The sequence below is a fragment of the Mixophyes fleayi genome, chromosome 4, assembly GCF_038048845.1.
Source record: "Mixophyes fleayi isolate aMixFle1 chromosome 4, aMixFle1.hap1, whole genome shotgun sequence".
Classification (NCBI taxonomy): domain Eukaryota; kingdom Metazoa; phylum Chordata; class Amphibia; order Anura; family Limnodynastidae; genus Mixophyes; species Mixophyes fleayi.
Genome location: NC_134405.1, coordinates 20,198,446 through 20,214,695, shown reverse-complemented (window position 1 = coordinate 20,214,695; position 16,250 = coordinate 20,198,446). Strand labels below are relative to the sequence as shown.

Sequence of the window (16,250 nt, the reverse complement as noted above, 5' to 3'; positions counted from 1 at the left end):
GTACCAACCCTACCCCCCTCAAAAGTAAATTAATATATTTAGTTTAGCTATGCCAAGATCATATGAGGCCCTGTATTTCGACAGGTGTGTTGTCCTTGCACATCAGTAGAAGGCTCAAACTGAAGACCCACAACATAAAAACATCCTTTACTCAGAAACATTAAAGAAATTTATTGTAAGGGCCATTTATAGGAATAAATATATGTAAAACTAAACAAGGCACGTGGTTGAGTAGAGACGTTGTGATGATCTGAAGGTCTTAGCTGTCGAGACTCATGAGCAGTGCAGTTCCCCTCTTGATCCAGTGCTCAGGAGGCGAAGACCCTGTCCGAAGATCTACACCAATCACAAAGGAGGCATGACCAGCAGCCCCGGAGCGGAGCGGGTAATAGTAACATGGACAGGAATAGAGACCTGTGGGAGAGAAGCAGTGTAGTGGATTGTGCTAGCCTGGGGATAAATATTTTATTGTACGGACAGAAACTACATGTTAGGAGGCCGCTGGGGATAGATTTACATAAATGGAGCCTTTAGGTACACAACCTTGTTCTAAGATCCGTCCCATCCACTACTCACGCCTCTAACTCAGAACATTCCTGCTGTACTTCTGCCCCCCTCACTGTGCCTAATGATATACTCAGCCTCTGCCCCCTTACTGTGCCTAATGGTGTACTCAGCTTCTGCCTCCTTACTGTGCTTAATGGTATACTCGGCCCTTGTTCCCCTACTGTGAGAATGGTATACTCAGTCTCTGCTCCCCCCCCCTACTGTGACTAATGGTATACTCAGTCTCTGCTCCCCCCCCTACTTGCCTAATGGTACACTCAGCCTATGTCCCCCCTCCCTACTGTGCCAAATGGTATACTCAGCCTCTGCCCCCTTACTGTGCCTAATGGTATACTCAGCCTCTGCCCCCACACTGTGCCTAATGGTATACTCAGCCTCTGCCCCCTTACTGTGCCTAATGGTATACTCAGCCTCTGCCCCCTTACTGTGCCTAATGGTATGCTCAGCCCCTGTACTCCTACTGTGCCTAATGGCATACTCAGCCTCTGCCCCTTACTGTGCCTAATGGTATACTCAGCCTCTGCCCCACACTGTGCCTAATGGTATACTCAGCCTCTGCCCCCTTACTGTGCCTAATGATATACTCAGCCTCTGCCCCCTTACTGTGCTTAATGGTATACTCAGCCTCTGTTTCCCTACTGTGAGAATGGTATACTCAGTCACAGTAGGGGGGGGGAGCAGAGACTGAGTATACCATTAGTCACAGTAGGGGGGCAGAGGCTGAGTATACCATTAGGCACAGTAAGGGGGCAGAGGCTGAGTATACCATTAGGCACAGTAGGGGGGGGAGCAGAGACTAATGGTATACTCAGTCTCTGCTCCCCCCCCCTACTTGCCTAATGGTACACTCAGCCTATGTCCCCCCTCCCTACTGTGCCAAATGGTATACTCAGCCTCTGCCCCCTTACTGTGACTAATGGTATACTCAGCCTCTGCCCCCTTACTGTGCCTAATGGTATACTCAGCCTCTGCCCCCACACTGTGCCTAATGGTATACTCAGCCTCTGCCCCCTTACTGTGCCTAATGGTATACTCAGCCTCTGCCCCCTTACTGTGCCTAATGGTATGCTCAGCCCCTGTACTCCTACTGTGCCTAATGGCATACTCAGCCTCTGCCCCTTACTGTGCCTAATGGTATACTCAGCCTCTGCCCCACACTGTGCCTAATGGTATACTCAGCCTCTGCCCCCTTACTGTGCCTAATAGTATGCTCGGCCCCTGTCCCACTACTGTGCCTAATGGTATACTCCGCTTCTGCCCCCTTACTGTGCCTAATGGTATGCTCGGCCCCTGTCCTCCTACTGTGTCTGATGGTATACTCAGCCTCTGCCCCCACACTGTGCCTAATGGTATACTCAGCCTCTGTCCCTTACTGTGCCTAATGGTATACTCAGCCTCTGCCCCCTTACTGTGCCTAATGGTATGCTCGGCGCCTGTCCTCCTACTGTGCCTAATGGTATACTCAGCCTCTGCCCCCACACTGTGCCTAATGGTATACTCAGCCTCTGCCCCCACACTGTGCCTAATGGTATGCTCAGCCTCTGCCCCTTACTGTGCCTAATGGTATACTCTGCCTCTGCCCCCACACTGTGCCTAATGGTGTGCTCGGCCCCTGTCCTCCTACTGTGCCTAATGGCATACTCAGCCACTGCCCCTTACTGTTCCTAATGGTATACTCAGCCTCTGCCCCTTACTGTGCCTAATGGTATACTCACTCTCTGCTCCCCCCCTACTGTGCCTAATAATATACTCAGTCTCTGCCCCTTACTGTCCCTAATGGTATACTCAGCCTCCATCCCACCCCCTACTGTGCCTAATGATATACTCAGCTGCCCCCTTACTGCGCCTAATGGCATACACTGCCTCCACATCTGCTCGTTCCCTATTGTGCCTAATGGTATATTAGGCGTCTGATCCTCCCCTATTGTGCCTAATGGTATACTCAGCCGTGGAGATAGCGGCCTAGCAAATCCTGTAATGGAGTTCCAGAGAAATTAGCTATTGGTTACATAATGTGAACTGGGTGAGACAGAGGGTAACTGGAAACCCCCTTTAGCTTAGGCTGCACCTAGTGGGCAGATAGTCAGCAGACTACATCTAAAGACCCTGCTCTCTCATACTAGGGTGCACCAAATCCAGGACCTGATTCAGGGTTTAGCTGACTCCAGTTTGTTCTTTAGCAAGATACAACCAGGCAGAGGTCCTGGGAATTTAGCTCTCACTCTAGACAGGAAAGCTTTATAATTTAGTCTCCTCTGGCTTCATTGTAAACTGCACACTAGTGCTCAGACAGTGGTTCAGCATTGGCTCATACCATAAAGCATACGCTGAGGGGCATTTATATAAAAGGTTGTGTCGCTTATTAAAGTAACTGTAGCTGCACCTTATTTATGGACAGTTTTACAACATTTTTACATTTTTATGTGACAACAGAAGTGGTTTTCATTTACATGAAATCACGACACGTTTATAGACATAAGATACAAAGCAAAATAAAATAAAATTTAGTTTTAATTCTAACAATTTTAATAATAGTGAATAATTTTATTTTAAAATTAAAACTAAGACATGGGCAAGAATGGCACAATTTCACAACCGCTAGTACACACAAAGTCTTTATAGAAAGATGAATATGCCGCTGTTTGTAATCTACCAGACCGGTGTATACATACACACCTATACACGTATATACCTATATGCATTCACACACCTACATACATGTATATATACACCTACACATGTACTCCTATACACACACCTCTATATACATACACACCTATACACGTATATACCTATATGCATTCACACACCTACATACATGTATATATACACCTACACATGTACTCCTATACACACACCTCTATATATATACATACACACATACACGCACAGACATGCTCATGTACCTTTACTGCTCTTCTTCTTGCTCTCGGTGGGTCTGAAGTGCACAGTCGGTAGAGGACACACAAGCTGCATAGGTAATGCCTCCATAAGACATGAGTTCTTCTTATCCCACCCAGCCCCCTCCAGATACAGACCGCGGATCCACACCCCGTCCTGAGGAACAACAACACACACAATTGGTATCATAACTCCCATCTGTCACCCTGCAGAGGGAGGGACAGACTCATAGCTCCCTTCTGTCTGTGTCACCCTGCAGGGGGAGGGACAGACTCATAGCTCCCTTCTGTCTGTGTCACTGTTTCACCCTGCAGGGGGAGGGACAGACTCATAGCTCCCTTCTGTCTGTGTCACTGTGTCACCCTGCAGAGGGAGGGACAGACTCATAACTCCCTTCTGTCTGTGTCACCCTGCAGGGGGAGGGACAGACTCATAGCTCCCTTCTGTCTGTGTCACTGTTTCACCCTGCAGGGGGAGGGACAGACTCATAGCTCCCTTCTGTCTGTGTCACTGTGTCACCCTGCAGAGGGAGGGACAGACTCATAACTCCCTTCTGTCTGTGTCACCCTGCAGGGGGAGGGACAGACTCATAGCTCCCTTCTGTCTGTGTCACTGTTTCACCCTGCAGGGGGAGGGACAGACTCATAGCTCCCTTCTGTCTGTGTCACTGTGTCACCCTGCAGAGGGAGGGACAGACTCATAACTCCCTTCTGTCTGTGTCACCCTGCAGAGGGAGGGACAGACTCATAGCTCCCTTCTGTCTGTGTCACCCTGCAGGGGGAGGGACAGACTCATAGCTCCCTTCTGTCTGTGCAATGCTGAGGTTCTCACCTTTGGAGGATACACCAGATTATTATCATCTACGGTTGAGACAATGAATTCCCAGGACAGAGAGTCAACAGACACCTGAGGAAGAGAAAGTGTTATATGACGTACTGCAGCCTTCCAACAGTTTTGTCTTCTCTACATATGAAACTGACAAAATGGGCAGATTCCACTACTGTATTATATCTTCATCCATTTGTAAAGTTACATTCCACATTGTACTATAAGTATACCCTACACATTGCACTTCTCCCTTTATCATTATGTCTCCCCTCCAGGTTCCTGATCTCACATTGTACATATACTATAGGTATAAACTGCCCTTTCCACCTCTCACTCTCTCCCTCTGCCGTTGTGTCTCCCCTCCGGGCTCATGATCTCACATTGTACATATACTATAGGTATAAACTGCCCTTTCCACCTCTCACTCTCTCCCTCTGCCGTTGTGTCTCCCCTCCGGGCTCATGAGCTCACATTGTACATATACTATAGGTATAAACTGCCCTTTCCACCTCTCACTCTCTCCCTCCGCCGTTGTGTCTCCCCTCCGGGCTCATGAGCTCACATTGTACATATACTATAGGTATAAACTGCCCTTTCCACCTCTCACTCTCTCCCTCTGCCGTTGTGTCTCCCCTCCGGGCTCATGATCTCACATTGTACATATACTATAGGTATAAACTGCCCTTTCCACCTCTCACTCTCTCCCTCTGCCGTTGTGTCTCCCCTCCGGGCTCATGATCTCACATTGTACATATACTATAGGTATAAACTGCCCTTTCCACCTCTCACTCTCTCCCTCTGCCGTTGTGTCTCCCCTCCGGGCTCATGAGCTCACATTGTACATATACTATAGGTATAAACTGCCCTTTCCACCTCTCACTCTCTCCCTCTGCCGTTGTGTCTCCCCTCCGGGCTCATGAGCTCACATTGTACATATACTATAGGTATAAACTGCCCTTTCCACCTCTCACTCTCTCCCTCTGCCGTTGTGTCTCCCCTCCGGGCTCATGATCTCACATTGTACATATACTATAGGTATAAACTGCCCTTTCCACCTCTCACTCTCTCCCTCTGCCGTTGTGTCTCCCCTCCGGGCTCATGATCTCACATTGTACATATACTATAGGTATAAACTGCCCTTTCCACCTCTCACTCTCTCCCTCTGCCGTTGTGTCTCCCCTCCGGGCTCATGATCTCACATTGTACATATACTATAGGTATAAACTGCCCTTTCCACTTCTCACTCTCTCCCTCTGCCGTTGTGTCTCCCCTCCGGGCTCATGAGCTCACATTGTACATATACTATAGGTATAAACTGCCCTTTCCACCTCTCACTCTCTCCCTCTGCCGTTGTGTCTCCCCTCCGGGCTCATGATCTCACATTGTACATATACTATAGGTATAAACTGCCCTTTCCACCTCTCACTCTCTCCCTCTGCCGTTGTGTCTCCCCTCCGGGCTCATGATCTCACATTGTACATATACTATAGGTATAAACTGCCCTTTCCACCTCTCACTCTCTCCCTCTGCCGTTGTGTCTCCCCTCCGGGCTCATGATCTCACATTGTACATATACTATAGGTATAAACTGCCCTTTCCACCTCTCACTCTCTCCCTCTGCCGTTGTGTCTCCCCTCCGGGCTCATGATCTCACATTGTACATATACTATGGGTATAAACTGCCCTTTCCACCTCTCACTCTCTCCCTCTGCCGTTGTGTCTCCCCTCCGGGCTCATGAGCTCACATTGTATATATACTATAGGTATAAACTGCCCTTTCCACCTCTCACTCTCTCCCTCTGCCGTTGTGTCTCCCCTCCGGGCTCATGATCTCACATTGTACATATACTATAGGTATAAACTGCCCTTTCCACCTCTCACTCTCTCCCTCTGCCGTTGTGTCTCCCCTCCGGGCTCATGAGCTCACATTGTACATATACTATAGGTATAAACTGCCCTTTCCACCTCTCACTCTCTCCCTCTGCCGTTGTGTCTCCCCTCCGGGCTCATGATCTCACATTATTTTGTCGGGCTGCACTCTGCAGTACGGCTGTCAGGAATCCTGTTGGGAAGGTGAATGCCGACAGCCAATATAGAACAGGTGGATGAGCAGTCTCCGCCCAGTGAGCGAACATCTCCACACGCAATGCCAGATCCCGAGTCCAAGCCGCCAGTGGCTTCAATGAAGGGTAAGCCTACAACCGGAAGTGAAGTGCACTAGTTACAGGGCATTACAGCAATTATATTGTTTTAACATGTACAGAAGCATGAGGCAACAGAAAAGAGAGTTTACAATCTAGAGAAGAGTTGAGGAACATCATCACTTCTCAACCTGCCCTCACATCATCTCCCTTCTTCCTGCCCTCACGTCATCTCTCCTCTTCCTGCCCTCACATCATCTCTCCTCTTCCTGCCCTCACGTCATCTCTCCTCTTCCTGCCCTCACGTCATCTCTCCTCTTCCTGCCCTCACATCATCTCTCCTCTTCCTGCCCTCACGTCATCTCTCCTTTTCCTGCCCTCACGTCATCTCTCCTCTTCCTGTCCTCACATCATCTGTCCTCTTCCTGCCCTCACATCATCTGTCCTCTTCCTGCCCTCACATCATCTCTCTCCATCCTGCCCTCACATCATCTCCACATATCCTGCCCTCACATCATCTCTCCTCTTCCTGCTCTCACGTCATCTCTCCTCTTCCTGCCCTCACGTCATCTCTCCTCTTCCTGCCCTCACGTCATCTCTCCTCTTCCTGCCCTCACGTCATCTCTCCTCTTCCTGCCCTCACGTCATCTCTCCTCTTCCTGCCCTCACGTCATCTCTCCTCTTCCTGCCCTCACGTCATCTCTCCTCTTCCTGCCCTCACGTCATCTCTCCTCTTCCTGCCCTCACGTCATCTCTCCTCTTCCTGCCCTCACGTCATCTCTCCTCTTCCTGCCCTCACGTCATCTCTCCTTTTCCTGCCCTCACGTCATCTCTCCTCTTCCTGTCCTCACATCATCTGTCCTCTTCCTGCCCTCACATCATCTGTCCTCTTCCTGCCCTCACATCATCTCTCTCCATCCTGCCCTCACATCATCTCCACATATCCTGCCCTCACATCATCTCTCCTCTTCCTGCCCTCACGTCATCTCTCCTCTTCCTGCCCTCACGTCATCTCTCCTCTTCCTGCCCTCACGTCATCTCTCCTCTTCCTGCCCTCACGTCATCTCTCCTCTTCCTGCCCTCACGTCATCTCTCCTCTTCCTGCCCTCACGTCATCTCCCCTCTTCCTGCCCTCACGTCATCTCTCCTCTTCCTGCCCTCACGTCATCTCTCCTCTTCCTGCCCTCACATCATCTGTCCTCATCCTGCCCTCACATCATCTCTCCTCTTCCTGCCCTCGCACCATCTGACCCCGTCCTGCCCTTCCATCATCTTTTGAATATAACATTCTTCACTCCAGTCAAACGATACATTTACCTTTTCCCAGAGTGGGGGGGACACGTGCATCATGTATGCAGGTAAAGATCTCCTCTAGTTCAGTGGACATCACCACCAAGCCCTGTATGCCATGCTCAAGGTCTAGTAGAGAAGATCTGGAGAAAAAAAGCACAACTTAATTAATGTCTTACACTGAAAGAACAAGAGGGACTCTTAACAAGGCATTGTGTGTACTAGTTTGACTGTAGCGTTCGGCTTTGTGTTATGAAGTAATGTGCTCCTTTTGTCTTCAATCTCCATCATCGCTATTTATACTGTCCCAAAAAAGTCTTGGTTCTTGCCATATCTGTTTTATGTATTGTTGCACACTGACCTGATGGTGCTCAGCAAGGTGTTGTATCTCTGGATCTCTTGTAATAAGACAACATTGAGAGGGTTAGGATCGTCACTCAACACTTTTCTTGTTCCCTCGTAATCAATTTCTTGGGGGATCTTTTGACGAACATCACTCAATATTTCCAAGACCTAAGGGTGACCACAGTGAGACGTGGATTAACAGAAATGGACGTCAGAAGGGAAAAGTGAGGCGAGAGAATGGGAATCAGATCTGGGAATGTTGGGGAGGGAAGTAGGGAGAAGAAGGCATGAGAACGCGGTATGATGGAGATATAGAAGGAAACAAAGACATCACTAGAATGAATGGAGAGGTCGGAAGAGTGAACAGTACCTTCTCTTCTCTGCTTTGTCCTCCTGGCACATTTTGTGTGATCTGGGGTTGCAGAGACAGCAGAGTGTCAAAGAGAGTTCTGGCCTCAGTGATCTGACTGGCAATATCCGCATTGGGGTGCTGCCCAAAGGCCTCAGGATGATCCACGGTGGGCAACAAGCCAATAAAGTCCTTATATTGTACCAAGGGCCCATCACGTGGGATGTAATATGCGTCCAATGAGGAAAGTCTTTATAGATAAAATATAATACCTAACATTACAGCCTGAAAACATGTATACACACATAGCTCAGGTCAGGTTCAGACTTACATACACACGCTACTAGCCAATGGCATGTATATACACCCTGCCTAGTACAAACGCGACTTCATAATGGAATGTGTTAGGTTTTCATCTGCTTTGCATTCTGCTTGTTAATCAGACTTGCTATGCAGTTCAGGTATGTCTGTATCTGAGTGCTAATTGGAAAGCTGCACTACAAGCTCTCACCTGTCTTGCACTCACTGTCAGTGATAGAGTTACACACTAGCTTCCTGGTTCCTGTATCTAATACATGTGTGCTTCTGACCTTGCATCAACCAGTTCCTGGCTCTGTATTCAGCAGTCTACTGGTTCCTGATACTTGACTTTGCTACGCATTGTTTCCTGGTTCCTAACACCTGGCTTTGCTACATACAGTCTGCTGGTTCCTGCTATCTGACTTTGAATCTATATGCAATTCATATAGGTCTATTCAGTATCCTCAGACGATGATGATGATGGACTGTGGTAATTATTATTGCTCCCTCTACAGGGACTGCAGTAAACACTGTTCCATTTCTTCACTGCCACAGAGACTGCATATATTTCTGCATTGCCACAGTGACTATGTATATTACTCCATTGCCAGAGAGACTGTATATGTTCCTGCATTGCGAAGACACAGTATAATATTCCTGCCACAAATATTTTTATATTTCTGCATTTCCACCAAGACTGTATATATTTCTATATTGCCACAGAGACTGAGTATATCACTGTATTGCACAGTGACAGTATTATATTCCTGCATTGCTACAGAGGCAGCACAGGAATATAACAGTTTTTTGTAGCAATGCAGGAATATAACATTGACTCTGTGGCAATGCAGGAATATAACACGGTTATATTCCTGTGTTGCCACAAAGACTATTACATTAGGGCACTGCCAGAAAGGATGTTATATTCCTGCACGCCACAAGACTCATATATTCCTGCACTGCCACAAAGACTGCTATATTCCTGCACTACCTAAAACACAGTTATATTCCTGCATTGCTACAGAGACAATCTTTGTAGCAATACAAGTATATAACACTGTATCTGTAGCAATAAAGGAATATAACACTATCTCTGTGGCAATGCAGAAATATATACAGTCTTCGTTGAAAAGCACTGTTATATTCCTGCATTTCAAGAAATACTGTTATATTCCTGCATTGTCACAAAGAATGTTTTATTCCTGTGCTGCCTTTTTAGGTCTGATTCATCCCTGCACCACCTTGTATTCACCACCATGACATATATACACATACAGCACTGGGGTACAATACTCATGTCATGTTGACTTCCTATTACCTGTAGAATTGGGTGGTCAGTACAGATTCACAGAAATAGTCATTAATATAGGTCCCTAGCAGACGTCGATCCCAGTCATCAGTCACATGACCGCCATAATTAACACCAGAGATGAGATATTTCAGGGCCTCCCACGGCGTTTCCTCGTACTCATCGAGGTACAAGCTGAGCAGATTCTCAGATACCTGCGGTATTAAGATAAAAGATGGAATTTATTATGATGGAGCACAGACTACTGTAGGTACAATATTGTTACAGAATGAATTTGGGGAGTTGAAGCCAATTTTTCTTTTTAATTCTACCTATATTTTGAGAGTGGGTGGAAGAGGTTCTACTTCACAGCGCAGAACAAGGCTGATACTTAGACATCGTAGGCACAGTATTAAATTAAGAAGTGGAGGACAAGAGACAGTATTTACCAATGCATTCACTGCTCAATCACACATCATCAATTACATTACAAATGGTAGTATATCCAATCTACTACCTGGGCCTTATTCAAATATCCTATCAATGAGATTATCCCTGTAGCTTTATAAGTTTCTAATACACAAGTGATCTTAATATATGTATAAACACCTGTAAATAATATTGTCTGTATAATCGGTGAGTTCTGATGTCATTGCTTAAGTGGTCAATAGGAAATTGTGTGCATTATAAAGAACAATAGAACCCTGCTGTAAATTATAAGGGATATTAGAAGTCACCTCGGATTTCTCTGACATAGGTAGAAGAACTCTACAGCTGGGTGCTTTTATATGGTCAGAGAACTCCAAGGTGACTTGCAATATCTATATAATATACAGTATTATCCCTTATATCAAAAGTATAACAATACAGGAAATGTCCAGGTGCATAGAATAAAAAGCCTTCCTCTCCCCCCTTGTTTCAATGTCTTCAGTTATGATATATTCCCGAGCATTTATATCTCTCACCTCGAAGTCAGAGTCATTGAAGCCATATACGATATTCCAGCCGAGCTGAAGGAATTTCCTGCGCTCCAGGAGCACGCTGTGGAAGAAGCAGAGAGAGAACAGCAGGCGCCGGTAGCTGGAGGTCTTGCTGCACCGGGAGAACTGAGGCTCGGTGATCAGCTGGTAAAGACGAGTCAAGTTGGCGCGTAAGCCCTGGAGACAGCACAGAACAAAGACATTATATCGGGAGAGCCCGTGTAAGGAATTACTCTGATATTTGCACCTCCGACCACTAGAGGCCTCTGTATTTGTAACTTGCCCTTAGATTTACCCTTATACAAGATGGCCTGAATGGCATCAAGGAGAAACCATCTTGGATCCTGCTTCCTGTTTGGGCCTATAATAGGCACTTCCTGGATCAGACATGTGTTTGAGTATTCTGCCTGCTCAGCTCCTGCTACACTTCCTTGCATCTGTGGCTATCTGCTAGTGTACCGACCCGGCAAACGTCTGACTACTCGCTGGATATCTACTCAGCTATTGGGCTTCAAATAATACCACCAGTATCGTTACAGCCTGTCTTTTACAAATCCTTCTTCCTGCCCCAATGTGTCACTTCTATTCTTCATCTTATAAATCATTAGCTCATGTTTCATAGCAGTACAGTGTCACTGGGTCCCCTCCACACATCTCACCTTGGGGGGCTCGGTGGTCATCTTAACGCTGGCCTGGAGGATGGAGATGGGGAAGACTGGATGGGGGCTCGAGCTTAGCCACAGTCTAAAGTTTGGGTGCGGATCTTCCACCTGCAGCTGCTCCACCAACTTATCCAGTTGAGGCATCCAGGACAGGGATAGGTGACAATTGGCTAAGAACACCCAGTGTCCTGGAATAAGGAAGATGGACAGTCAGAGCCTTCGTACGTGAAAACCACTATAGACCTCTCTTACACTACAACAAACTACTCATATCACATGGTCAACATCCATTTCAAACACTACTTCTCGTATGTCCGTACACGTTTATTCTAAAGACCCCACAAAGTGTACTTCTTACAAACTTAGACAAGACAATCAATACACAATTGTAGTAATATGCGCATAAAGAGAAAAGTAAAACATTAGGATGTAGGTCACTATCCCAAAGAGCTTACATTCTATTTGGATGATGGCAGTCATAAAACAACAAAGAAGGCAAAGCAATACATGCAGATGTTCATAATTCAAGCTTTTCTTTTAGCTATATAATATTTACTGTGTCAGTGACATTTTATGTAAATTAGATAATATATAAGCTGATCCGATGTGTGACAAATTACATGTGAAGAGCGTTCTGTGTGCATAGTATTCTGCCGGTCATGGGGAACACTATAAAAGACAGAACCATGTAGAACCATGCACTACCGCTAATAGACTGGCAACAACGCCAGAATATTGATCCAGTTCTAAAGTAAGAACTGTCTGTGATGTTACTGTTTACCTTTAATGTGAATACAACACAGAATTATGGCATATAACCATCTGTTACACACATGTCTAATGTGTTATACTACTAATCTAATTGGCTGAAGAGAGGGAGGCGGAAAGCCCTACACCAAAACTGTTTTTATTATATCTTATTGTTATACTATTATAAGTGATCTGCACCTGTGGGCACTGTGCTGACACAGTATAAGATTGGCGCCAGCTCTTACCGTCCTTGACTCCTTCTTTGATCATGCGGGTGGCAATAGGTGCCTGACCTTGTCCCAGAGACAAAGCCTGGAAACTTTGGGACATCCTACACTGCTCTGCCAACTGCAGGAGGGCACCAGTAGGATCCACCCCGGGGGAGAGCACGAACACCAGTGGGGAGCGCGGAAGAGAGTCTTCAACCACCTGACGAAGAGTCCATACATAGTATTAGTCTGAGAGAAGGCTGGACACTGGATTAGTATGAGTGTGAGAGAAGGCCGGATTAGTATAAGTGTGAGAGAAGGTTGGCCGCTGGATTAGGATGAGTGTGAGAGAAGGCTGGATGTTGGATTAGGATGAGTGTGAGAGAAGGCTGGATGCTGGATTAGGATGAGTGTGAGAGAAGGCTGGATGCTGGATTAGTATAAGTGTGAGAGAAGGTTGGCCGCTGGATTAGGATGAGTGTGAGAGAAGGCTGGATGCTGGATTAGGATGAGTGTGAGAGAAGGCTGGATGCTGGATTAGGATGAGTGTGAGAGAAGGCTGGATTAGTATAAGTGTGAGAGAAGGCTGGATTAGTATGAGTGTGAGAGAAGGCTGGACACTGGATTAGGATGAGTGTGAGAGAAGGTTGGCCGCTGGATTAGGATGAGTGTGAGAGAAGGCTGGATGCTGGATTAGAATGAGTGTGAGAGAAGGCTGGATGTTGGATTAGTATGAGTGTGAGAGAAGGCTGGATGTTGGATTAGGATGAGTGTGAGAGAAGTCTGGCCGCTGAATTATTATGAGTTTGAGAGAAGGTTGGACACTGTATTATAGTATTAGTGTGAGCAAAGGCTGGACACTGGATTAGGATGAGTGTGAGAGAAGGCTGGACACTGGATTAGGATGAGTGTGAGAGAAGGCTGGATGTTGGATTAGGATGAGTGTGAGAGAAGGCTGGACACTGGATTATAGTATTAGTGTGAGTACAGGCTGGACATTGGATTAGGATGAGTGTGAGAGAAGATTGGACACTTGACAAGTATGAGAGTGTTAGAGATGTCAAGACACTAGATTAGGATGAGTATGACTAAAACCAGGACACTAAGGATGAGTGCCAGAGATGCATCTCACATTACAAACAGACCAGTAAAATGTTACCCCTTATTTCCACTCCCCAGAAACACCCCTACTCACCGCTCTCATGTCCAGCACCGGCGGCTCTGTAAATTTTGACCCCAGATTGTTGATGATATAAGCAGTGACACAGAAGGCCACGCGGTCCTGGCGCAGAGAACGAACGATCAGCATCCTTTGCACCTCACTGCATGCATTTTCCCATTCACCTGCAAAGTGCATCATATGTGATCAGCTGTGGGGTGCTGATACCCTTATAAAAGATAAGTTGTGCTATTTTTTTAACACCCAAGTGGCAGGAATAAATTAACACGTGGAATGTAGAAGTAAATTTTCTCTGAACTAGGTAGTGCCATATTTATAACCTTGATAAGAATACAGCTTTCTGGGAACTGTATAAAGTTCAGGTGTAATGACTAAATCAATTGTGGTACTGCCATGGGTACCAAAATTGCACCCTTAAATGCAAATGTGTCTAGGTACTTTGTTTATATATACAAATATATTTTTCACTAATCTTTTTCTATACACGGGCAGATGTAGTACCTGGTAGGCAGGCATTTTCAGGCTCAGCGCTGGTATACCAATGGTGCCAGTCTCGTGGGTACTGTTCAAATGAGTTCATAATGCCATGAAAGTTTGCCAGCTTGTCCAGCTCTGTTATATTATCCCAGTTGGCATCAGAAAGCCATCCTGGGCAGGGATTATCCATCTGCTCTTCACGGTCCAGGACCTGTGGTAGGTAAAGAAAGCGTTAGCCACTGCCACGCTAGTAATGCACCACGATCCAGTTTTATGTTACACTCAACAGGTGCGAGTTTAGCAGAAGATCTTACTAAGTCAAACGTAAAAGATAAACAATACTCACTGACAACAAAGATAAATATACCAGTAGCCTCCCCTGGAGTACTCACCAAGCCTCCGCGCAGGAAGAAGTTATACTCATCCATGTTGAGCTTTCCTGCCACCTCCAATATCTTGGCACACATCTGGAAACTAAACAGCAGCTTGTGCTTTTCGAAGAGGGCCCGGCAGGTGTACCTGAGGATGCAGGATGAGAGCATGATATAACATATCCCTAAGTCCCAACCTAACTCCACAATTGATTTTCTGCCTCTATTCCAGGTTCCCCAACTTCTTTTGACTGCACTCAATCTGTTACTACCAGAAATTCCTCACCTGTAGACAGCATAAGTATGATATTCATTGAGGTTCGTGATCCTTTCCTCCAGGTTGGTACTACGCTTGCTCCTGTCGATACTTAGATGGAAAAGATCGATATAGGAATCCAGGGAGAACTGATACATTGGGTCGATTCGTCCAAGGTCATTCAAGACAAAGAAGAGGAGTGAGGCACGCTGAGCACAAGGGCGGTACGCCTAGGATGAGAGGGTAAGCCAGCTTGATATTGACAGACATATGTGCGCCCTCCATAGGCAGGGTAGATATCTTAAAGAAAGAACATGGCTGAACGTGACACTAGAGCCACTTCTAGAGGAAGTAATATGGACAAAAGTAATCTTTTACCTCTCTAGCCAGGTCTATCATCTCTTCGGTCTCCTCGCTGCTCGCCAGCTGCTCTCCCACTTCACTGGCCGTAAGTTTCGATGTCTGCAGAGTGTTCACCAGCTGCACGTCATCCAACAGAGAACCTGTCGCCTCATTCAGGAGCCTGAGTGGGTCATACATGTCAGAACACGTATAAAGTTAGGCACATACAACAGAGGCCATAAAAACATGCTACAATCAGAAAGGAGATAGGTTTATTCTCATCAAACATAAAGATGATACAAATGTAATATGATTATGGACTTACACGTATAATCTCACAGTGGGAAATACTAACTACCACTTACATTTGTGTTCTATGACTCCACATTCCTGCAACTGTATAATGACTTAAATTGTGATGTTTGCCTTATGAACTTGTAGCCGGATAACACTATATGACTCTCCTGTGGCCACCGTATCATTGAAGAAGAATTAGAAGTGAAAGGCTGCCAGTGACATGATTTATATAATTATAAATCTAAACGTTTGATGTTTATTCTACAGCTCTTCTCAGTTCTGTAGTCATTGGTCTTCTGAGTGTGATTCTCCACTACAACTGGAGGAGGCATGGAACGTACCAACACAGATTAAGACGGGGAGAAAGTGCTTGGATGCAGATGGTTTCAGATTCAATTGCAGTTTGAATTTAGTACACCAGCCCCTGTAGCATCTATATCACAACTCTGATTATTATTACCATTTATTTATATAGCGCCTCTAATTCCACAGTACTGTACAGAGAACTCATTCACATCAGTCCCTGCCCCATTGGGGCTTAGTCTAAATTCCCTAACACACATAAACACAGAGACAGACAGACACACACACACACACACACACACAAAATCACAGACTAGGGTCAATTTGAAAGCAGCCAATTAACCTACCAGTATGTTTTTGGATTGTGGGAAGAAACCGGAACACCCGGAGAAAACCCACGCAAACACGGGGAGA

The 16,250-nt window shown here is 46.1% G+C and overlaps 1 protein-coding gene across 1 annotated transcript in view; it reads right to left on the bottom strand.

Annotated features, from left to right (window-relative positions):
- Window positions 1–156: 156 nt before the first annotated feature.
- DNAH2 (dynein axonemal heavy chain 2) overlaps window positions 157–16,250 on the bottom strand; it is a 92,178-nt gene continuing 76,084 nt past the window's right edge. The window contains 17 exon segments of the mRNA XM_075206423.1: window positions 157–414; window positions 3,474–3,624; window positions 4,300–4,374; window positions 6,315–6,491; window positions 7,755–7,772; window positions 7,774–7,870; window positions 8,089–8,240; window positions 8,443–8,671; window positions 10,040–10,224; window positions 10,975–11,166; window positions 11,649–11,839; window positions 12,647–12,830; window positions 13,806–13,954; window positions 14,292–14,478; window positions 14,660–14,786; window positions 14,925–15,124; window positions 15,273–15,417. Coding sequence (XP_075062524.1) covers window positions 260–414; window positions 3,474–3,624; window positions 4,300–4,374; window positions 6,315–6,491; window positions 7,755–7,772; window positions 7,774–7,870; window positions 8,089–8,240; window positions 8,443–8,671; window positions 10,040–10,224; window positions 10,975–11,166; window positions 11,649–11,839; window positions 12,647–12,830; window positions 13,806–13,954; window positions 14,292–14,478; window positions 14,660–14,786; window positions 14,925–15,124; window positions 15,273–15,417 — 2,614 coding nt within the window. The 3' untranslated portion in view covers window positions 157–259.